This window comes from Somniosus microcephalus, chromosome 33, assembly GCF_052327205.1.
Source record: "Somniosus microcephalus isolate GS21.2 chromosome 33, FLI_Smic_1.0, whole genome shotgun sequence".
Taxonomy (NCBI): Eukaryota; Metazoa; Chordata; class Chondrichthyes; order Squaliformes; family Somniosidae; genus Somniosus; species Somniosus microcephalus.
In genome coordinates, this window is record NC_141019.1 from 10263432 (window position 1) to 10288851 (window position 25420).

General features: G+C 49.2%; 1 protein-coding gene across 3 annotated transcripts in view; it reads left to right on the plus strand.

Annotated features, from left to right (window-relative positions):
* The first annotated feature begins 268 nt into the window (after positions 1-268).
* The window catches only part of LOC147096959 (uncharacterized), a 56058-nt gene continuing 30906 nt past the window's right edge, over positions 269-25420 (plus strand). For all 3 annotated transcript variants that reach the window (XM_085972650.1, XM_085972651.1, XM_085972652.1), the window contains exons 1-4: positions 269-611; positions 3622-3712; positions 24021-24146; positions 24361-24510. In XM_085972650.1, the coding sequence (XP_085828776.1) occupies positions 582-611; positions 3622-3712; positions 24021-24146; positions 24361-24510 (397 nt within the window). In that variant the 5' untranslated portion in view covers positions 269-581. The remainder of the gene's footprint in view (positions 612-3621; positions 3713-24020; positions 24147-24360; positions 24511-25420) is intronic.

Consider the following 25420-nt stretch of genomic DNA (forward strand, 5'->3'; position numbering starts at 1 on the left):
GTCCAACAGACTTGTCCGACCTCCTCGGCGATTGACTCTTTTCGTTAAAGACAATCCTGGGGGGGCGTATGTGGCAAAACCACTAAGTGACTTACATAATTGCCTGTAACCAATGTTATTACCTTTCAAGTTGGCTCTTGTTAAACAGAGCTAGATCGACAGCATCGCGATCTGACGCGATGACGTCATCACATGGGTCACGTGACGTCCCCTTCGGCGGGAAATGTGATGACATCATGACGTCAGAGGTAGAGGGCGGGACCAGCCAGTCCTTGCGTGGATTGAAAGAGAAAAGACCTGTTTTGAGCTTCTCCTGTAGTTTCTTGTTTTGTAAAGTTCTTAGACAATAAATTCAGTTTGTTAACTTCCAGTAAGTTATAGATTCTTTGTTAGGAGTGCAGAGACTCCTACAGAAGTGTCTTTATATTTAAAATCAGTCAGCACACTTTAAAACAAGTATGAATTGGCCCGAGCATGACCCACAGCTACTTCCTCTTTCTTGCTGGTTTTGAAGCCAAATCTGAAAAGTTGCGTAATTGAAAGAATAAACGTTTTGTGCAGCGGGGCTGTTGGTGAAGAAAATGTTTAATCTGCAGATGCTTATCGTTATGGTTTGTAGTGTTTTTCCGAATTCATAAATACGGGCATGGTGTTTGTGTTTGTTTAGATTAATCACAGCCGTGGCAGAATGAGGGAGTTTGTTAATGCAGAAAACCGGCTTCCATTTATTCAACTTACTTTTTACCAGGCAAACTGTTTTGTTCTGATTCTTTCCTGGAAAGTCTCTCAGCATCGCCACTTCAGGACCAGTCCCATAACAAGCTTGCCCTCTTGTCCAGAATCAGCTTTGGGCTGATCTGGGGCTGGAACTGGAGCTGTGGCTAAGGCCTGAGCATGGGGCTGGAGCAAGAGCTGAGGCCGGAACAGTGACGTTTGGAGGGGGACAGATAGGTTAAAGACTTCCGTACTTGTGAAATAGTACAGGAAAGAATCAGAGTCTGGTCCCGGTACTCCAGAAGTCTGAACTGGAGTTTTATTTGTGGATTCGTAACAATGTCAATTTGTAACCTCAAACATACAAAATTTTATTTTATTTTTACATTTGTTCTTGTTCTGGTTTTTGTGGAATCTGTTGCTCTGCATTCTTTTGAGACCGGAGATGAGGTTTTTTTTATTAGTAAAAGAATCAATTAATGGAGTGCATCAAATGTTGTGTTTTTGAAAAATAGAAGGAAAATAATTTGCGTTATTGGAGAATCTGTGCCCAATGTATTGTAAAAAGTGATCATCTCATTGAATTGAGGTGTATAAAATTATGAGGGGCTGAGATAGCGTGGATAGGAAGGACCTATTTCCCTTAGCAGAGGGGTCGATAACCAGGGGGCAGAGATTTAAAGTAATTGGTCAGAGGTTTAGAGGGATCTGAGGAGAAATCTTTTCACCCAGAGATTGGTGGGGGTCTAGAACTCACTGCTTGAAAGGGTGGTAGGGGCAGAGACCCTCACCACATTTAAAAAGTGCTTGGATATGCACCTTGAAGTGCCGTAACCTACAGGGCTACGGACCAAGAGCTGGACTTTGAGATAAGGTTCTTTTTCGGCCGGCACAGACACGATAGGCTGAATGGCCTCCTTCTGTGCTGTAAATTGCTATGATTCTATGATATCAGAGAATGGAGTTGAGACACAGTGAGGCATTAAAAGGTAATAAGATAGATGCTTGAAAAGGTAATGGGTGAACAGGACAGTGGGATTAGACTGGGTGGGATAGTAAAGGGTATGGGTAGTGAGGGGAGAGTGCGATTAGACTGGGTGGGATATTAAAGGGCATGGGGAGTGAGGGGGAGAGTGGGATTAGACTGGGTGGGATATTAAAGGGTGTGGGGTGTGAGGAGAGTGGGATTAGACTGGGTGGGATATTAAAGGGTGTGGGGTGTGAGGAGAGTGGGATTAGACTGGGTGGGATATTAAAGGGTGTGGGGTGTGAGGAGAGTGGGATTAGACTGGGTGGGATATTAAAGGGTATGGGGAGTGAGGAGAGTGGGATTAGACTGGGTGGGATATTAAAGGGTGTGGGGAGTGGGATTAGACTGGGTGGGATATTAAAGGGTGTGGGGAGTGAGCAGGAGAGTGGGATTAGACTGTGTGGGATATTAAAGGGTATGGGGAGTGAGGAGAGTGGGATTAGACTGGGTGGGATATTAAAGGGTATGGGGAGAGTGGGATTAGACTGGGTGGGATATTAAAGGGTATGGGGAGTGAGGGGGAGAGTGGGATTAGACTGGGTGAGATATTAAAGGGTATGGGGAGTGAGGACAGTGGGATTAGACTGGGTGGGATATTAAAGGGTATGGGGAGTGAGGGGGAGAGTGGGATTAGGCTGGGTGGGAGATTAAAGGGTATGGGGAGTGAGGGGGAGAAGGGGATTAGACTGGGTGGGATATTAAAGGGTATGGGGAGTGAGGGGGAGAGTGGGATTAGTCTGGGTGGGATATTAAAGTGTATGGGGAGTGAGGGGGAGAATGGGATTAGACTGGGTGGGATACGAAAGGGTATGGGGAGTGAGGAGAGTGGGATTAGACTGGGTGGGATATTAAAGGGTATGGTGAGTGAGCAGGAGAGTGGGATTAGACTTGGTGGGATATTAAAGGGTATGGGGAGTGAGGAGAGAGTGGGATTAGACTGGGTGGGATATTAAAGGGAATGGGGAGTGAGGGAGAGTGGGATTAGACTTGGTGGGATATTAAAGGGTATGGGGAGTGAGGAGAGAGTGGGATTAGACTGGGTGGGATATTAAAGGGAATGGGGAGTGAGAGGGAGAGTGGGATTAGACTTGGTGGGATATTAAAGGGTATGGGGAGTGAGGGGGAGAGTGGGATTAGACTGGGTGGGATATTAAAGGGTATGGGGAGTGAGGGGAGAGTGGGATTAGACTGGGTGGGATATTAAAGGGTGTGGGGAGTGAGGGGGAGAGTGAGATTAGACTGGGTGGGATATTAAAGGGTATGGGGAATGAGGAGAGTGGGATTAGACTGGGTGGGATATTAAAGGGTTTGGGGAGTGAGGGGGAGAGTGGGATTAGACTGGGTGGGATATTAAAGGGTTTGGGGAGTGAGGAGGAGAGTGGGATTAGACTGGGTGGGATATTAAAGGGTATGGGGAGTGAGGGAGAGAGTGGGATTAGACTGGGTGGGATATTAAAGGGTTTGGGGAGTGAGGAGGAGAGTGGGATTAGACTGGGTGGGATATTAAAGGGTATGGGGAGTGAGAGGGAGAGTGAGATTAGACTGGGTGGGTTATTACAGGGTATGGGGAGTGAGCGGGAGAGTGGGATTAGACTGGGTGGGATATTAAAGGGTTTGGGGAGTGAGGAGAGTGGGATTAGACTGCTGGGATATTAAAGGGTATGGGGAGTGAGGAGAGTGAGATTAGACTGCTGGGATATTACAGCATCATTTCACAAAGGACCCTTCAAGTTAGCAGACAGCCCAGGCCCCAGGGATGAGAGGCTAGTGTCTGGTCACAGCACCATTACTCTTGTGATAATGCTGCAGTTGTAATTTCAGAATGTATATCTAACTGTGCTGAATTGTTAATCATTGATCTCCGTCTTCCTATACAGTTCACCGCTGCTCTGGTCTGTGGGCCCATTGACAATTGCATTGAGAAGCAGTATAAGCATAAAGATATCTGCTGTCCAATATGTAACCCTGGTAAGTCTGAGTTCTAAATCCACTATGTACTGACAGGTGTGAGGGCAGCGGTTGGGTTTTCTGAACTCTGGATGGGAGTTGATTGTATTGTAGGAATGTTTAGTTCCTATCAAAAGACTGAGGTCCACTCAGGCGATCAAATAAACGAGGTTTAATGAAAACTAACAGAGTTTAACGGATAATTACAGGAGAACATCGAATATCGGTCTAGTCAGTTCGGAGGCTCCACGAGGACTGCTTGGGCGGTCCCGTGACTGACGTCATGACGTCATCACGTTTTTCCCGCTTAAAGTGATCACGCTCTGTACATGTAAACAGTGAAAACAAAGATACAGACGCAGGCTGTAGCTAACATATTATTAAAGGGAATTATATACAATTGATCGGAGTCCCTTAGTGGCTCCGCCACATGCGCCCCCCCCCCAGAATTGTCTTTAACAGCAAAAGTAAAGCGGCGAGGAGGCCTGACAAGCCTGCCAGATCGACTTCTGTAGCCTTGAAGTGGAAGCTGATGGACGGTGGGCGAGCTGGCGGGCGGTTGCGTTTGATCTGGCACTGCGACTGTGGGCGGTCGGCCACGTTTCGGCAGTTGTGCGATCTCGACTGGGCGGTCAAGGTCCAAGTGAGCCGGCTTCAACCGGTCAACCGAAATGTGGTCCGGTTTACCTCCGATATCGACCGAAAAAGTTTTGTCTCCTGGCTCTATGATGCGGAAAGGACCAGTGTAAGGGGGTTTGAGCGGATCCCGATGAGCGTCGTGGCGGATAAACACATAGTCGGCGTACTTCAGCTCAGCTGGGACGTGGGAGCTCTGCAAGCCGTGATGCGACGTAGGCACTTGAGCGAAACTTCTGGCTGCCTCCTGGTGGCTGATGAGCTGCTGGGATGCGGACCATGGCTCTGTTGGAGTCGGAAGGAAATCCCCTGGTACGCGTAGCGGCTGGCCAAATACAAGCTCCGCCGAGAACGATTGAAGATCTTCTTTAGGTGCCGTACGAAGACCCAAAAGGACCCATGGAAGCCTGTCCACCCAGCCCGTGCATTGAAGGCTGGCTCGCAGTGCGGCTTTGAGCGACCTGTGGAATCGCTCGCACAGGCTGCTCACCTGTGGATGGTAGGCAGTGGTGCGATGTAGCTTGACCCCGAGCCCCTGAGCCACAGCGTTCCAGAGCTCAGAAGAAAACTGCGGCCCACGATCAGACGAGATGTCCACCGGTACCCCGAAACGGGCGACCCAAGCGGAGATGAATGCCCTGGCGACGTCTGCGGAAGTGGTGGATGACAAAGGAACCACCTCAGGCCATCTAGTGGTGCGGTCCACCATTGTAAGAAGATGAATAAACCCGTGCGAAGGCGGAAATGGCCCCACCAGGTCCACATGCACATGATCAAACCTACGTTCCGGAACAGCGAAAGTGGCCAATGGAGCCTTGACGTGACGCTGCACCTTGGCCTTTTGGCAGACCACGCAGGTGTTGGCCCAGTCGCGGACATCCATGTGCATGCCCCGCCACACGAATTTGGACGACATCAGCCGTTGTGAGGCCTTCATGCCAGGGTGCGACAACCCGTGTATGGCGTCAAAAACTTTTCGGCGCCAGGTGACCGGCACGATAGGGCGAGGATCTCCCACGGAGACATCACAGAGTGGCGTAGTGCCCGCGGCATGGAATTTGACGTCGGCCGCTTGGAGGCTAGAGGGGTTGGTTCTATAAGATTGTACTTCCGGATCCGAGGCTTGATCCGCAGCCATGAGGGCATAGTCGATGGACTGCATGAACGGTCGCACGGGAGAGGCAATCCGCCACCAGGTTGTCCTTACCGGACACATGCTGAATGTCAGTGGTGAATTCTGAAATAAACGTCAACTGACGTTGTTGCCGAGCTGACCACGGTTCGGCGGCCTTGGCCATAGCGAACGTTAGTGGCTTATGGTCCACAAAAGCCGTGAACAGACGGCCCTCTAGCAAGAACCGGAAATGGCGGATGGCCAGAAAAAGGGCCAGCAACTCCCGGTCGAACGTGCTGTACTTCCGTTCGTTTCGCCAGCGGTTGCCACGTCTCATTCACCCACTGTTCCTGCACTGCGCCGATGGCGTAGTCTGACGCGTCGGTGGTAAGGGCGATGGTGGCACCTGGCAGCGGGTGCGCCAGCATGGTTGCGTTGGCTAAGGCACCTTTTGTGTCGACGAACGCCCGGTCCATGTCGACCGTCCAGCTAATCGGATCCTTGCCGGACTTGCCCTTGAGGGCCTCGTACAGGGGTTGCATGAGCAGAGCTGCATTAGGGATGAACCGGTGATAAAAATTTACCATCCCGAGGAACTCCTGCAGGGCCTTGACAGTCTGCGGGCGTGGGAAAGAAGTAACTGCCTCCACCTTCGTTTGCAGGGGAATTGCGCCGTCCGATGTGATGCGGTGGCCTAAGAAATCAATCTGCTGCAGGCCGAACTGGCACTTGGCCGGGTTGATGATCAAGTCGTGTTGACTGAGGCGTCTAAAGAGGGTGCGTAAATGGCAGATGTGCTCCTCTTTATTAGGGCTGGCGATGAGGCTGTCGTCGAGGTAGACGAATAGAAACTTGAGGTCCCGAAGCACGGAGTCCATCAAGCGCTGGAAAGCCTGTGCAGCGTTCTTCAATCCAAACGGCATCCGCAGAAATTCAAACAGGCCGAATGGGGTGATGACTGCAGTTTTCGGGACGTCTTGCGGGTGCACGGGGACCTGGTGGTAACCACGGACAAGGTCGACTTTTGAAAAAAATTGTATTTCCCGCCAAATGGGCAGAGAAATCCTGAATATGAGGGATCGGGTACCGATCAGGAGTAGTGGCATCGTTCAGGCGTCAGTAGTCGCCGCAAGGCCACCATCCGCCGCCAGGTTTCGGAACAATGTGGAGAGGCGAAGACCAGGGACTATTCGACCGGCGAATAATCCCATGCCGCTCCATCGTGTCGAACTCCGCTTTCACAGCCGCGAGCTTGCCAGGTTCAAGGCGCCGGGCCCGTGCGTAGACCGGGGAGCCAGTAGTAGTGATGTGATGTTCGACACCATGTTTCGTGGCCGTGGAAGAGAAAGTGGGTCTGGTGCGGTATGGGAAATCCCCGAGGAGGCGAGTGAAGTCATCCGGAGGTGGGAACGCACAGGCATTACCACGGTGGCACGGGATGGAGTGAAAAGTGGCCGCATTGATCAACCGGCGGTGCCTTACATCCACCAGGAGGCCGTTGGCGCACAAAAAATCCGCCCCGAGGATGGCTTGAGAGACTTTGGCCGTGATGAAATCCCAGTAAAACCGCTGGCCGCCGAAGCACACCTGGACCCGCCGTCGTCCGAATGGCCCCGCCATTAGCCGCCTCGAGGGAGAGGCCGTGCCCCCCGGCTTGTATATCAAGATTTGACGTGGGTAGGATGCTACACTGCGCCCCGGTGTCGCAGAGGAAACGTCGACCAGATAGGGAGTCGGTGATGAAGAGGAGTTTCCCCAAATTACCAATTGCCATCGCAGCCGCGGGGCGCTCGTTATAACCGGTCCTCTTTCGACAGGGTGGCTGCTGTTGTTTTTTTTGAGCGAAAAGCTGCAGGGAGGGCGGCAGCATCTTGCTTTCGCGCCAAAACGGGCGTGGTAGGAGCACAACCCCGCAGGTTGAGCGGCTGGAGCAGCGTCTGTGGGGGATGGGCGCCTCGTGGCAGCGCAGTGCTGCTGCGTCACCGCGAAAATCTTGTCCGCTTCGGCAGCCAACTCTGCGCAGTCGGTGACTTCCGACCTGGCTAGGGCAGCCTGAATTTGCTCCGGTAGCTGGCTGAGGAATAGCTCCCTGAAGAGGAAGCATTCCGGTTCGGGGCCCAGGAGCGTGAGCATTTGGCTCATGAGCTCGGACGGCTTGGAGTCCCCGAGGCCGGGCATAGCGAGCAGCCGGCGGGCGCGCTCCGACTTCGTGAGCCCGAAGACCTGTAACAACCGCGCCTTTATCGTTTCATACTTGCGATCTTCTGGTGGATTACCAAGCAGGCTGACGATCCGCGAGGCTGTGGCGCTGTCGAGGGCGGAGACCACGTAATAGTAACGGGTCTGATCCGCAACGATGTTCCTGATTGTGAACTGGGCTTCAGCCTGGATGAACCACGCGGCTGGCTGTTGCTCCCAGAACTGTGGTAGCTTCAAAGCAACGGCGTTCGATTCCATGTTCAATAACTTCTGCGAAAACCGTTCGCAAAAGTCGGGGTCACCAATGTAGGAATGTCAAGTTCTTATCAAAAGACTGAGGTCCACTCAGGCGATCAAATAAACGAGGTTTAATGAAAACTAACAGAGTTTAATGGATAATTACAGGAGAACATCGAATATAGGTCTAGTCAGTTCGGAGGCTCCATGAGGACTGCTTGGGCGTTCCCGTGGCTGATGTCATGATGTCATCACGTTTTTCCCGCTGGTGGGGGATCACGTGATGAACGGCGTGACGTCATCGCGTTTACCCGCGCTATTAAAGTGATCGCGCTCTGTACATGTAAACAGTGAAAACAAAGATACAGACTCGGGCTGTAGCCAACATATTATTAAAGGGAATTATATACAATTGATCGGAGTCCCTTAGTGGCTCCGCCACAGTATATCGATTTTGAAGGTGGAACCGAGTATCCGAGCAGCATTGGGGAAGGGTTTATTATTGGTGCTCGGGACACTGGTAACACTGACAGGGTGGCATTTACTGCCCACCCCTATGGAAGGTGGCGATGGGCATTGCTAGCTGTTGAGTGGTTTGGCTTGCTAGATCATTATGAGTCGATTGTGTTATGTGGGCCTCCCGTGGCAGTAAATTCCTTGTGTCTGACAATAGAATACAGCTCCTCCTATTTGGAAGGAAGTAACAGTGTTAACTTGACCCTGATTTTGTGTACTGGTATTATAGGCAAAGGAAAAGTATCTTCTAAATTCAAAACCACTAATTACACCCACACTAAATAGGAAAGGAATACGTTAGAATTCCAACGTGTAACACATGTTAGCGAGAGGTTTTCAACCAGACCACTTGTTTCCCCTTCACTAATATCATAAGAACTAAGAAATAGTGCAAGAACAGGAGTTGGCCATTCGGCCCCTCGAGCCCTCAATAAGATCATGGTTGATCTTCTACCTCATCTCCACTTTCCCGCACACTCTCCATATCCCTTGATTCCCTTAATATTCAAAAATCTATCAATCTCTGTCTTGATTATACTCAGTGACTGAGCCTCCACAGCCCTCTGGGGTAGAGAATTCCAAAGATTCACCACCCTCTGAGTGAAGAAATCTCTCCTCATCTCAGACCTAAATGGCCGACCTTTTATTCTGAGACTGTGACCCCTGGTTCTAGACTCCCCAGCCAGGGGAAACATCCTCCCTGCATCTACCCTGTCTAGTCCTGCAAGAATTTTGTATGTTTCAATGAAATCACCTCTCATTCTTCTAAATTCTAGGGAATATAGGCCTAGTCTACTCAATCTCTCCTCATAGGACAATCCCCCCATCCCAGGAACCAGTCTGGTGAACCTTCGTTGCACTTCCTCTATGGCAAGTATATCCTTCCTTAGGTAAGGAGACCAAAACTGTGCACAATACTCCAGGTGTGGTCTCACCAGGGCCCTATGTAAATTCAGTAAGACTTACTTACTCTTATACTCAAATCCTCTTGTAATAAAGGCTCACAAACCATTTGCTTTCCTAATTGCTTGCTGTACCTGCATGTTAATTTTCTGTGATTCGTGTACATGGCATTCAGAGGGACATGGGTGTCCAACATTTTCCAGTCTCCCACCTTTTAAAAATATTCTGCCTTTCTATTTTTCTACCAAAGTGAATAACTTCACATTTCTCCACATTATATTCCATCTGCCACATTCTTGCCCACTCACTTAGTCTATCTATATCCCTTTGCAGCCTCTTTGCGCCCTCCTCACAGCTTACTTTCCCACCTAGCTTTGTATCGTCAGCAGACCTGGATACAGTGCACTCGGTCACCCTAGGCCAGATAAAGCAAAGCTCAACATTGAGTATCATCCCACGGAATGGAAAACCACAGCCTCAGCTGGACGCTGCCACTCGCCATCACAAAGAACGCATGGACATGAGGCTCTGAGGCAGATAACAAGGAAGCAAACACGAGGCTCAGCACTTCTATTTGTACAATATCAGAAAGAGCCCGTGGATTACAGCAACTTGTCATCATGTAGTTAAAATTTCAATTGGTGCATTGACATTACAACTACAGGAGTCAGGGTCTGGCCAGACTCCAGAGAGAAGTGATGCAGAGAGAATGTTTCCACTTGTGGGGAAGAGCATAACTAGAGGCCATCAATATAAGATGATCACCAAGAAATCCAATAGGGAATTCAGGAGAAACTTCTTTACCCAGAGAGTGGTGAGAATGTGGAACTCGCTCCCACAGGGAGTGGTTGAGGCGAATAGTATAGATACATTTAAGGGGAGGCTGGACAAGCAGATGAGGGAGAAGGGAATAGAGGGTTATGCTGATAGATTTAGATGAGGAAAGACGGGAGGAGGCTCGAGTGGAGCATAAACACCGGCATGGACTGGTTGGGCTGAATGGCCTGTTTCTGTGCCGTATATCCTATGCAATTCTCCCTGAAGGCAGTATTCTCACACCACTTCTATTTGATATCACAGAGCTTAAGTCCAATAGTATATGTCAAACTGGGTTTACAAAGTGCTCAGGGTGACCCTTGCAACCCCAAGCACTTTTAAAATCTACCTAAAGATCATTGAAATACTGAGATCATGCAGATACTGCGGCCCACAGCGCTTTACTGCCTGGCCGGAGCTGGAGCTGGAGCTGCAGTGTGAATACACGGCACAATCGCAGCTTCATGGCCACCTCTGGATTCCATTTGGTGCCGAACTGTGTTTTGATAGCTGCCCATAATCTGGAACAGTAATGAACAGCCCTGCCACAGTAAAAATTGATCTGAATACTTTATGTGTACGATTATATTTGTTTAAAAAAAAGTTTGCTGAAACAACTTTCAAGACAAACCTACAATACGTGATGTCAGCCGTGGCTCAGTGGGTAGCACCTTTGCTTCTGTGTCAGGAGGTCGAGGGTTCAAGTTCCTCTCCAGGGACTGGAGCACACAATCCAGGCTGACATTCCAAGACAGTGCTGAGGGAGTGCTGTACCTGTCGGAGGTGCTGTCTTTCGGATGAGACGTTAAACTGAGGCCCCGTCTGCTCTCTCAGGCGGACGTAAAAGATCCCATGGCACTGTTTTGAAGAAGAGCAGGGGAGTTCTCCCCGGTGTCCTGGGGCCAATATTTATCCCTCAATCAACATCACTGAAAAAGATTACTGGTCATTATCACATTGCTGTTTGTGGGAGCTTGCTGTGCACAAATTGGCTGCCACATTTCCTACATTACAACACTTCAAAAAGTACTTCATTGGCTGTAAAGTGCTTTGGGACATCCAGTGGTCGTGAAAGGCACTATAGAAATGGAAAACCTTTTTACCGCACCTTGAGCAACAGGAAGTGAAAAAATCCCTTTGTTTATTAACATTGAATTACCTCCCCATAGCAACAGAAAATTTGAACACAATTGGCTTAGCAAAGCCATGGACATTTGCATCAGATTATGCTAGTTACAAGGGGAAAAAAGTTAAAGTCAGCCATGTTGGAAATAATTTCTGAATGAGGTATTTGAAACGTTGGGGCAATTTTAACCTGACTCGCTCAGCAGAAACCTGGCGGGCGGGCAGTTAAAATCGCCCTGACTCTTACCTGTCCGAAAGCCGCCCTGATCGCAACATCTGCAATTTTAACCTGCTCTTCTGAGCAGGCAGCAAGGACACCCGCCCGGAGCCAACGGGGTCCTTCTTTACACGTGCATGTTGCAGCCCGATGACGTCATTGAGACCCGACTGTAATTTTAACTCCAGCCTGAGTGGGGAATAAGAACATAAGAATTCGGAGCAGGAGTCGGCCATTTGACCCCTCGAGCCTGCTCCGCCATTCAATAAGATTATGGTGATCTCCAACCTCAACTATCCCCATAGGGAACGGTAGCATGGTGGTAATGTCACTGGACTAGTAATCCAGAGGCCTGGACTAATGATCCAGAGACGTGAGTTTAAATCCCACCGCGGCTGCTGGGGAATTTAAATAAATCTGGAATAATTACTAGTGTCAGTAATGGTGACCATGAAACTATCGGATTGTCGTAAAAACCCATCTGGTTCACTAATGTCCTTTAGGGAAGGAAATCTGCCGCCCTTACCCGGTCTGGCCGATATGTGACTCCAGACCCACAGCAATGTGGTTGACTCTTAACTGCCCTCTGAAATGGCCCAGCAAGCCACTCAGTTGGATCAAACCGTGAGGAAAAACAAAAAAAACCTTCACTCCAAGGACTGCAGCGGTTCAAGAAGACGGCTCAACATCACCTTCTCCAGGGCAATTAGGGATGGGCAATAAATGCTGGCCTTGCCAGCGATGCCCACATCCCATAAATAAAAAAAGAATGGAATACAGGAGAGGAATTAGAAAATTAGCTTTAAATCATGCAAGACAACCCAGTGAAGTTAGACGCATGGCATGTTCATTCTCTTTTATTACATGAAGACGAGGCATTGATGGAAGCAAGTATTGGAAGAAGCAGACGGGGTCTCAGTTTAATATTTAATCCAATTATAAGATAGCACCTCCGACAATGAGACACTTGTACTGCACTCTAGTGTCAGCCTAGATTATGGGCTCAAGTTCTACAATCTTCTGGCTCAGAGGCAAGACCCAACAGAGCCAAGATGACAGTTTACTGCCTAATCCATTCCACATATGGGTCACTGGGTAAGGACAGGAGCTGGAACCCTGGCCTATCTGGGACTCCAGACCCACAGCAATGTGGTTGACTCTTAACTGCCCTCTGAAATGGCCGAGCAAGTCACTCAGTTGTAACAAACCGCTACGAAACACAATAAGAATGAAACCGGACGGACCACCCGGCATCGACCTCGGCACCGGCTACGGACACGGCAGCGGCACACCCAGCCCAGTCAACCCTGCAAGGTCCTCCTCACCAACACCTGGGGACTTGTGCCAAAATTGGGAGAGCTGTCCCACAGACTAGTCAAGCAACAACCTGACATAGTCATACTCACAGAATTATACCTTTCAGCCAATGTCCCAAACTCCTCCATCACCATCCCTGGGTATGTCCTGTCCCACCGGAAGGACAGACTCACCAGGGGTGGCGGCACAGTGGTATACAGTCAGGAAGGAGTGGCCCTGGGAGTCCTCAACATTGACTCCAGACCCCATGAAGTCTCAAGGCTTCAGGTCAAGTATGGGCAAGGAAACCTCCTGCTGATTACCATCTACCGCCCTCCCTCAGCTGATGAATCAGTACTCCTCCATGTTGAACACCACTTGGAAGAAGCACTGAGAGTAGCAAGGGCACAGAATGTACTCTGGGTGGGGGACGTCAATGTTCATCACCAAGAGTGGCTCGGTAGCCCCACTACTGACCGAGCTGGCCAAGTCCTGAAGGACATAACTGCCAGTCTGGGCCTGCGACAGGTGGTGAGAGAACCAACACGAGGGAAAAACCTATTTGACCTAGTTCTCACCAATCTACCTGTCGCAGATGCATCTGTCCATGACAGTATTGGTAGCAGTGACCACCGCACAGTCATTGTGGGGACGAAGTCCCGTCTTCACACTGAGGACACCCTCCATCAAGTTGAATGGCATGACCACCGTGCTAAATGGGATAGATTCAGAACAGATCTAGCAGCTAAAAACTGGGCATCTATGAGGCGCTGTGGGCCATCAGCAGCAGCAGAATTGTATTCCACCACAATCTGTAACCTCATGGCATATCCCTCAAGCCAAGGGACCAACCCTGGTTCAATAAGGAGTATAGAAGAGCGTGCCAGGAGCAGCACCAGGCGTACCTAAAAATGAGGTGCCAACCTGGGGAAGCTGCAACACAGGACTACATGCATGCTAAAAAGTGGAAGCAGCATGCTATAGACAGGGCTAAGCGATCCCACAATCAACGGATCAGATCAAAGCTCTGCAGTCCTGCCACATCCGGTCGTGAATGGTGGTGGACCATTAAACAACTAACGGGAGGAGGGGGCTCCATGAATATCCCCATCCTCAATGATGGTGGAGTCCAGCACGTGAGTGCAAAAGACAAGGCTGAAGCGTTTGCAACCATCTTCAGCCAGAAGTGCTGAGTGGGCGATCCATAGCGACCTACTCCCGAGGTCCCCACCATCACAGAAGCCAATTCGATTCACTCCACGTGATATCAAGAAACAGGTGAGCACACTGGATACAGAAAAGGCTATGGGCCCCGACAACATCCTGGCTATCGTGCTGAAGACTTGTGCTCCAGAACTAGCCACGCCTCTAGCCAAGCTGTTCCAGTACAGCTACAACACTGGCATCTATCTGACAATGTGGAAAACTGCCCAGGTATGTCCTGTCCACAAAAAGCAGGACAAATCCAACACGGCCAATTACCACCCCATCAGTCTACTCTCAATAGAAACATAGAAAATTAGGAGCAGGAGTAGGCCATTCGGCCCTTCGAGCCTGCTCCACCATTCAATATGATCATGGCTGATCCTCTATCTCAATACTATATTCCCGCTCTCTCCCCATACCTCTTGATGCCTTTTGTGTCTAGAAATCTATCTATCTCCTTCTTAAATATATTCAGTGACTTGGCCTCCACAGCCTTCTGTGGTAGAGAATTCCACAGGTTCACCACCCTCTGAGTGAAAAAATTTCTCCTCATCTCAGTCCTAAATGTCCTACCCCGTATCCCGAGACTGTGACCCCTCGTTCTAGACTTCCCAGCCAGGGGAAACATCCTCCCTGCATCCAGTCTGTCTAGCCCTGTCAGAATTTTATACGTTTCAATGAGATCCCTTCTCATTCTTCTAAACTCTAGTGAATACAGGCCTAGTCAACCCAATCTCTCCTCATACGATAGTCCTGCCATCCCAGGAATCAGTCTGGTGAACCTTCGCTGCACTCCCTCCATGGCAAGTATATCCTTTCTTAGGTAAGGAGACCAAAACTGCACGCAGTACTCCAGGTGTGGTCTCACCAAGGCCCTGTATAACTGTAGTAAGACATTCTTGCTCCTGTACTCAAATCCTCTTGCAATGAAGGCCAACATAACATTTGCCTTGCTAACTGCTTGCTGCACCTGCATGTTTGCTTTCAGTGACTGGTGTACAAGGACACCCAGGTCCCTCTGTACATCAACATTTCCCAATCTATCACCATTTAAATAATACTCTGCCTTTCTGTTTTTCCTATCTAAGTGGATAACTTCACATTTATCCACGTTATACTGCATCTGCCATGTATTTGCCCACTCACTCAACTTGTCTAAATCGCCTTGAAGCCTCTCTGCATCCTCCTCACAACTCACAATCCCACCTAGTTTCATGTCATCAGCAAACTTGGAAATATTACATTTGGTCCCCTCATCCAAATCATTGATATATATTGTGAATAGCTGGGGCCCAAGCACTGATCCCTGCGGTACCCCACTAGTCACCGCCTGCCACCCTGAAAAAGACCCATTTATTCCTACTCTCTGTTTCCTGTCTGTTAACCAAGTTTCAATCCATGCCAGTATATTACCCCCAATCCCATGTGCTTTAATTTTTCTCACTAACCTCTTATGTGGGACTTTATCAAAGGCCTTCTGAAAATCCAAATACACCACATCCACTGGTTCTCCCTTATCTATTCTACCAGTTACATCCTCAAAAAACTCCAGTAGGTTTGTCAAACACGATTTCCCTTTCATAAATCCATGTTGACTTTGTCTAATCCCGTTGATATTTTCTAAGTGTCCTGTTATCACATCCTTTATAATTGACTCTAGCATTTTCCCTACTACTGATGTTAGGCTAACCAGTCTGTAGTTCCCGGTTTTCTCTCTCCCTCTTTTAAATAGTGGGGTTACATTTGCCACCCTCCAATCTGCAGGAACTGTTCCATAATCTATAGAATTTTGGAAGATGACAACCAATGCATCCACGATTTCCAAGGCTACTTCTTTCAGTACTCTGGGATGCAGATTATCAGGCCCTGGGGATTTATCAGCTTTCAGTCCCATTAATTTCTCCAGCACTATTTTTTTACGAATACTAATTTCCTTTAATTCCTCCTTTTCACTAAACCCTTGGTTCCCTAGCATTTCTGGGAAGTTATTTGTGTCCTCTTCTGTGAAGCAAAGTGATGGAAGGTGTCATCGACAGTGCTTTCCAGCGGCACTTACTCACCAATAACCTGCTCACTGATGCTCAGCTTAGGTTCCACCAGGACCACTCAGCTCCCGACCTCATTACAGCCTTGGTCCAAACATGAACAAAGGAGCTGAATTCCCGAGGTGAGGTGAGAGTGACTGCCCTTGACATCAAGGCAGCATTTGACCGAGTCTGGCATCAAGGAGCCCTAGTAAAACTGAAGTCAATGGGAATCGGGTGAAAAACTCTCCATGGACTGGAGTCATACCTGTAGTGTATGTACCTTTAAGAGAGAACTACTTTTACAGCTTCTGTATACTGTAGTACCGGCAGTGACCACACCTGTATATAAGCATTGAGCATGCCCCTGTACCCCCAGTCTTGAGACTACCCTCCACCAGTAAATACCTGTTGATTGTTAAGTTACAGCATCCGTGTGGTTATTGAAAAACATCACACTCTCAGAATCACGGATCTAACAGTGGCGACGAGTGTCGATTCAAATCTACCTGCAACTCTGCATTTCCCTTCGAGGATTCGCTCCGGGAGGGCGGTGGAAGAAAGTCGAGGCCAGAAACACGGGTGTTGACCACGAGCAACCGCCCAGTCGTCAGGCAGAGAGTGAACATCGCAGGGGAGGCTGTGGAGAGCCGGGCTTGGATCCCCAGCCACGACGATCAGCAACAGACTGACGACAGGTACAGCGCAGACCCTTCCCGGACAGCGGCGGCTGGAGCCGACCGACGGCAGAGAAAAAGCCGAGCAGCGTCGACAGGGTAAGATAGAGGGTGAAGCGCACAGGGCGCAGCCGGGGGTTGAAAACCGAGCGGCGTCGAGGAAAAACAAAACGGAGAGAGAGAGGGTAAAGCAGCAGCCGGGTTCAGGACCAAACGGCGGAAACGGGAAAGGCGCACAGAAAAAGAACGCGCAGAGCACAGCCAGGGCTCAAGGGCTGAACAGTGTCCGCGGGGAGAAGAAGGGAGAGCGCGGGAGACGCCATTGAGCCGCGGAGAAGAAGGAAGAGTGCGGGAGACGCCATTTTTAGAAGCCGCAGCGGAGAAGAAGGGCAAGCGCGGGAAGAAAGGAAAGCGCGGGAGACGCCATTTTTGACAGTTAAATCACACCCAGGGATGCCAAAGAGTGGCAGTATCTCTACGTTCGACAATGAAGTCGAAGATTGGGCGACATATGTGGAACGTATTGAGGTGTACTGCAGGGCGAATGAAGTGCCAGATGCTAGGAAAGTACTGGTTTTGTTAAATTCCATGGGTGCAAAAACTTATGGGTTACTGCGAAACCTAATAACCCCAGAGAAGCCTGTGAATAAGAATTTCGAAAGCATAGTAGAAATCCTACAGGACCACTTAAACCCCACACCGCTGCTGATAGCAGAACGATTTAAGTTCCATAAAAGGAACCAACACAAAGACGAAAGCAATGCTGAGTACCTAACGGAACTGCGCAAGCTATCGAAACACTGCCAGTTTGGAGTGGGACTAGCAGATACGTTAAGGGACAAGTTTGTGTGTGGGCTTCAAAGTGAAGGAACCTAGAAACGGCTTCTATCAGAAAAGGATCTTATGCTGGACAAGGCTTTCAGTACGGCAGTATCACACGAAGCAGCCGCAAGGGGTGCTGCAGAGATACAACGGAGACCGCAAGAATATGGCACCAATGAAATGTCCTATGGAACAGGGAAGTGTTATCGCTGCGGCAGAACAACACACGACCAGAAGGATTGTTGGTTCAAGGACCAAGTGTGCAGACAGTGTGGAAAAGCAGGACACATAGCAAGAGTCTGCAGGTCTGGGACGAAAACCAACAGCACGAAATCTCCACAGGAGAAGTACAAAAAGGTACACAAGGTGATAGACAGTAGTTCAGATGAACAGAAAAGTGACACAGACTCCGGAAGCAAGGAGCTGGGTTGTCTGAAACTACATAAGGTAACCAAAATGGAGGATCACCAGTCTATCTGGGTTACGCTCGAGATAGACGGAGTCCAAGTGAAAATGGAATTGGACACAGGATCAGCCCTAACAGTCATAAACCAAAGGGACTACAAGCGGCTATTTTCACATATACCCTTGAAAGCTACAGAGATTGTCTTGAAGACGTACACGGGGCAAAAAGTCTACCCCAAAGGAAAAATAAGGGTGAAAGTGATATACAAAGGCCAGGAAATACCTAAAATGGACTTATATGTATTGCCAGATGGAGGACCACCACTGCTAGGACGTGAATGGATCCGGAAGATACAATTAGATTGGCATTCCATACAGGCACTGAAGGTTGAGGCCAAAAAGGATGACGACGTCACACCTGGACGACTGTCAAAAATGCTAACTGACGCAAAGGAAGTGTTCCAGGAGGGACTCTGAACACTAAAAGGAATAACAGCAACGATTAAAATAGAGGAAAATGCAAGCCCAAAGTTTCTTAAGGCCAGACCAGTGCCTTATGCAATCAGACTAGCCGTCGAAGCAGAGCTGGAAGGGTTGGAACATTCAGGAGTACTGTCCAAAGTAGACTGGAGCGAGTGGGCTACACCCATCGTTCCTGTAATGAAGAGGTCGTTGAGTAATATGCCTGGGGAACCAAAGAAGGTCCGCATCTGTGGGGATTTTAAGGTGACAGTGAACCCAGTCCTTCACACGGTACAATATCCGCTTCCACGAATTGAGGATATTTTCGCCTCGCTATCTGGAGGTAAACGCTTCACCAAAATTGATCTAGCCCAGGCGTACTTGCAAATGGAGGTAGAAGAAGCCTCGAAACAATACCTCACGATCAACACTCATAAAGGTCTCTATCAATACAACCGGCTGGTGTTCGGGGTAGCATCGGCTCCGGCTACTTGGCAAAGGGCGATGGATCAAGTCCTGCAAGGGATCCAGGGACCCAGTGTTATTTGGACGACATCCTGGTCACAGGCGAAAATGACAGTGATCACCTCGCCAACTTGGAGAAGGTGCTCACCAGATTAAAGGAATATGGGCTACGAGCTAATCGCCACAAGTGCGAGTTTTTCCAGAAGCAGATCTCGTATTGTGGCCACGTCATCGATGAAGAGGGGTTACATAAGTCCCCTGAAAAGATTGAGGCAGTAGTCAAGGCTCCAGCACCGGAAAATGTGTCACAACTGAGGTCGTTCCTCGGGCTGGTAAACTACTACCATAAGTTCTTACCAAATTTATCCACGGTATTACACCCACTGAACACCCTACTGCAAACAGGGGTACCATGGAAGTGGAATGACGAACGTAGACGAGCTTTCCAGAAGTGTAAAGAATTGATCACATCAAAAGAGGTGTTGGCCCATTTCAACCCAGCACTACCAATTCGTTTGGCATGTGATGCATCACCCTATGGTATTGGAGCGGTGCTGTCGCACAAATTCCCAGACGGGTTGGAGAGGCCAGTAGCCTTTGCGTCTCGGTCACTAACCTCAGCCGAGCGCAACTACACCCAGATTGACAGGGAGGCCCTCAGCCTAGTATGGGGAGTAAAAAAATTCAACCACTATCTGCATGGGCAGAAGTTCACCTTGCTGACTGACCACCAACCACTTGTCTCCATCTTTAATCCTAAGAAGGGCATTCCGGTGATGACTGCACAACGGTTACAAAGATGGTCCCTGTTTCTAGGGGTGAATCAATATGAAATAGAATATGAAGGCACGAAACAGCATGGAAACGCTGATGGGCTATCACGCCTACCACTGCCTACTGTGGAGGAAGCACCAGCAGTGCACCCTATCGAGATATTTTATTCGTCAATAATTGAACGATTGCCAGTAAGGAACGCGGATATAGAGAAGGAGACCCGCAATGATCCGACACTGTCTCGGGTATATGATTTGATGGTGAGGGGATGGCCAACACATGGCGACTCACTGTTGCCAGCATTCTCATCCAGAAGAGAACAGCTGTCAGTATGCCAGGGGACAGTGATGTGTGGATCCAGAGTGGTGATTCCACCCAAGTTAAGGGAGAGAGTGCTAAATGAGCTTCATGAAGGTCATCTGGGAGGGGTGAAAATGAAAAGCCTTGCTAGGGCTTATGTGTGGTGGCCGGGGATCGATCAACAAATCGAGGACCTAACCAAGAGCTGCTCAGGATGCCAGAAGGTCCAAAATGCACCACCACATGCCCCTCTACACCCATGGGAGTGGCCCTCCTCTCCATGGCAATGGGTGCATATTGATTTTGCTGGTCCATTCATGGACTCAATGTTCTTAATAGCAGTGGATGCTCACTCGAAATGGCCTGAGGTGATAAAAAATGTCCTCAACCACTACAGAGAAAATGATTGCAGTCCTATGGACCATATTTGCCAGGAACGGCTTGCCAGAGCAGATTTGCTCTGATAATGGACCACAGTTTGTGCCCGAAGAGTTTCGAAAATTTATGAGAAGGAATGGGGTAAGGCATTACACATCCGCCCCATATCATCCAGCCACAAATGGATTGGCTGAGAGGTTCGTACAAACCTTTAAAAAGGCGATAAAGGCCATGTGCGACGATGAAATTCCACTACAGCATAAGGTGGACAATTTCCTATTAGCCTACAGAAATGCGACACATGCAGTCACCAACCAGACCCCGGCCATGATGTTCTTTAACCGAAGGTTGAGATCTCGTCTGGATTTGCTCAGACCAAATGTGCGAAGAAATGTTGAGGATAAACAATTCCAGCACATCAATGAGAAGCCGACAAGGAGCTTCAATGTAGGACAACCAGTCTTGGCCCGTGACGACCGACCAGAGAAATGGCAACCCGGAACGATATGCACAAAGCAGGGGCCATTAATGTACACAGTGGATGTCGGGGAGAACATTGTGAGACGCCACGTTGATCAGATCTTAGTGTCACAGGAACGAGTCAACCCCATGTCTCGAGTACCTGGGGATGAACCCGACATACCGGTAGCATCTACCTCCGAACCAGTAGCAGTGGAAACCAATGAACTAACCAACGAAAAGGGGCCAGAATCGCCTCCGCACCAAGAACAAGAACCTCAGGAAAGGCGCTATCCCGAAAGGATCAGGAAGCCGCCCCAAAGACTGAATCTATAAATGGACTATTGTTGTTTAATGTACATGTTAAAGTGTTAATTGTTATTTGAATATTATGGGTACTGCTAATCTAAAAGGGGAGGAATTGTAGTGTATGTACCTTTAAGAGAGAACTACTTTTACAGCTCCTGTATACTGTAGTAGCGGCAGTGACCACACCTGTATATAAGCCTTGAGCATGCCTCTGTACCCCAGTCTTGAGACTACCCTACTCCAGTAAATACCTGTTGATTGTTAAGTTACAGCATCCGTGTGGTTATTGAAAAACATCATACTCTCAGAATCACGGATCTAACAATACCTAGCACAGAGGAAGATGGTTGTGGTGATTGAAAGTCAATCATCACAGCCCCAGGACATCACTGCAGGAGTTCCTCAGGGCAGTGTCCTAGGCCCAACCATCTTCACTTGCTTCATCAATGACCTTCCTTCCAACATAAGGTCAGAAATGGGGATATTTGCTGATGACTGCACAGTGTTCAGCGCCATTCACAACTCCTCAGATAATGAAGCAGTCCATGCCCGCATACAACAAGACCTGGACGACATTCAGGCTTGGGCTGATAAGTGGCAGGTAACATTCGCGCCACAGAAGTGCCGGGTAATGACTATCTCCAACAAGAGAGAGTCTAACCACCTCCCCTTGACATTCAACGGCACTACTGTTACGTCCGTGTATAATAAGAAACGGACTGCGGAGAACGGTACAACAGGTGTTTACTCAACGTGGCTCAAACTGCAACTGATCTGTACAGATTACTACTCAGTGTTATATACAGGTGTGGTCACTGCCGGTACTGCAGTATACATGAGCTGTAAAACATAGTCCCCCCCCTTATAAAGGTATATACATTACAACTACCATCACCGAATCCCCCACCATCAACATCCTGGGGGTCACCATTGACCAGAAACTTAACTAGACCAGCCACATAAATACTGTGGCAACAAGAGCAGGTCAGAAGTTGGGTATTCTGTGGCGAGTGTCTCACCTCCTGACTCCCCAAAGCCTTTCCACCATCTATAAGGCACAAGTGAGGAGTGTGATGGAATACTCTCCACTTGCCTGGATGAGTGCAGCTCCAACAACACTCAAGAAGCTTGACACCATCCAGGACAAAGCAGCCCGCTTCATTGGCACCCCATCCACCACCTTAAACATTCACTCTCTCCACCACCGGCGTACCGTGGCTGCAGTGTGTACCATCGACAAGATGCACTGCAGCAACTCGCCAAGGCTTCTTCGGCAGCACCTCCCAAACTCGCGACCTCTTCCACCTAGAAGGACAAGGGCAGCAGGCGCATGGGAACACCACCACCTCCGAATTCCCCTCCAAGTCACACACCATCCTGACTTGGAAATATATCGCCGTCCCTTCATCGTCACTGGGTCAAAATCCTGGAACGCCCTCCCTAACAGCACTGTGGGAGTGCCTTCACCACACGGACTGCTTCGGTTCAAGAAGGCGGCTCACCACCACCTTCTCAAGGGCAACTAGGGATGAGCAATAAATGCTGGCCTTGCCGAAGTTGCCCACATCCCATAAACTAATTTTTTTTAAAAGCCCTTGATTCTCTTGAGTCCAAAAATCTACCTATCTCAGCCTTGAATATACTCAAAGACTCAGCATTCACAGCCCCCTGGGGCAGAGAATTCTAAAGATTCACAACCCTCTCAGTGAAGAAATTCCTCCTCATTTCAGTCTTAAATGGCCGACCCCTTATCCTGAGACTGTGACCCCTGGTTCTAGATTCCCCAGTCGGGGGAAACAAGTTCTCAGCATCTATCCTGTCAATCCCTCTTCAGAATCCACCTGGAGTTAAAATCGGGGCCGTCCTCACCAATGTTCCCTCTAATTTATTTTGGGTGCATAGTCCCTTTAACGGGCTGCGCGGCCCATTCAAATTTCCGCGCATGCACGGTTTTTCCATTGTGAAGCCGGCAAGCGGCTTGCGCGGGACCTCCAGACCACTGCGTGGCCGCGTGGCAACCGTGGTGCTCAGCCTTCTGCTTGAATGGCATCGTTTTATTGATCACGTGTGCAGCATCTATTTGTCAATTACTGACTGCTCGGAGAGAATGGAGATGGGGAATTGTCCATCTCTGGAGTTAACGGGGGTAATTCCAAACTTTGTCACCTCAGCACGCCTGTTGTAGAACCCGGCTGACTTTCAGCCCATTGAGATCAAACAGTGAAACATTGGGTGCAATTTGCACCTGGGACTCAAGTGGGAGTAACAGCAGTTCTTTACCACTTAGAACTGATCTATCAGTTCTAAATCATCCCCTTTAGGTGCAGGTTGGCAGAGCGGAGGCTTCGGGAACCCCCCCGCTCCCGATCATTGATAAGCTTCCCATTGCTCGTCCAGCAAGGACCAACCTCGTCATTGGGGCTTTGGACTGCAGGAGCCGAGTGAGAAGAATCGTGTTCACTAACGGCCGCTTTACTTCTCCGGGTTTTGTTAATGAGCCTGGCTGGCTGGTCAGTCATTAACAGTGTCCTGGCACACTGCAGACCAGCCTGGATCAGGTATTGGGTCCCGGAGTCTACCACAGGAGGTGGACTTGATTCCAAATCTTCAGCACCTGGTCACCTTGACCCCAAAGAGACCCTGCCAACCCGCCCCAGAAAGAGAGTCACTGGTTGGTCATTATTCTTAAATTTGTTCTACCACACTTGATTGGGTCATTCTTCCCATGTGATTGGCTCCCAGTTCCTGCCACTTTCCACTTTCACAAGAGCTCCAGTAGACCAGTCAGTTAAAACAAACTAAAAACACCTGGACCCCTCCAAGCAAACCTTTTTAAACAAAGATTCTTACAGTTAGGGCCACTTACTCTTTCTACCTCCTGCCCTCAGCTCTCTTTCCGTCGGATTCCCAGCATTCACGGTTTTCTTTGTATGACTATTCTTTGCTCGGGTTTGTTAGTTAGCTCTCTCACTCTTGTTTTCTCTTCTAGGTCACCGAGTTCAGAAACATTGCGAAAATGATTCTGGGACAACATGCCACCCATGTGAGATTGACACCTACCAAGATTCTTTCAACGGCAATGAGAAGTGTATTCCATGCAGCGCTTGTGAAGAAGGTGAGCAATTAAAATACCACCTGAGATGGGCAGGGGCCTCGGCTCTTCCACCCACAGCAGTCGGACCCTGTGACAGAGGCAGCTGTCTGGTTGCCGGTGTTAACTGGGCGGTAAATCCACCAAACCCAATCTGAGGCCGTTACCGCCAATTTCGACAGGTTAAAACCGACCCGAAATTGTTAACAAGAATCTGTTGTTCTCTGGTCCGATTCAGGCACGTATCTGATCAATCATTGCACGATGACACGGGACACAGTCTGTGACTGCGTAGAAGGCTTCCACTGTGAAGACATCACCACCGACGGCTGCGAGAAATGTTTAAAGCACAGCACTTGCAAACCAGGGGAGATGCCAACGAGGAAAGGTGAGGTGTCATACCCACTCTCGGCCCGTCCTTCACTCTCGGCCCGTCCTTCACTCTCGGCCCGTCCTTCACTCTCGGCCTCACTCTCAACCCATCCTTCACTCTCGGCCTCACTTTCGGCCCATCCTTCGCCCCCGGCACACACCCTGCCCCCGGCACGCCCCCCCCCCCCCGCCCCGCCCCGCCCCACCATCCCCATGTGCACACAATGACAACAGTGAGCCCATCCAGAAAGAAGTTAACAGGATCGGTTTCATTTGATCATTAATTCGGTAATGCCAGCAGATAGCGTTGCATATCTGCTTTGCTTACAGTGTAGGAATGGCTAGATTCCTAACTAAAGGACTAAGGTCGAGTCAGTCTATCAAACAAACGATGTTTAATACTAATCAACAGAGTTTAAAACGAAAACACAGGAGAACTACATTACAGGTCTGTACTCTTTGCTGGCTCCACGAGGACTGGCTAGGGCGGCTCCCCAGCCTGACGTCATCACGTTTTCCCACCGCTGGAGGATCACGTGATCAACGTGATGACGTCATTGCGTTTGGTCTCATTCTTAAAGGGACCGCGCTATGTACATGCAATGATATGAACCAAGATACAGATTCATTCTGTAGCTAATAATTTGTTAAAGATAATTATGTACATTAGATCAGAGTCCCCCTGGTGGCTCCGCCACAACAGGCTAAAAGAGCAACAGGAAGCTTAGCAGGAACACAGGCTTCCATCTTAAAAAGCGCAGTGCCCTGGCCTAGCTCCAGTTTAAATGTAAAAAATAACATAGATAAGTCAGAACATGAGGCAGGGCAAGTGGCCATTTTTAGCACAACCCCCGCTGAGTAAAACTGTTCACCATTGCATCTGCCTGCCTATGCCCATGAAAAAGGAAGAAAGACTTGCCTTTCTA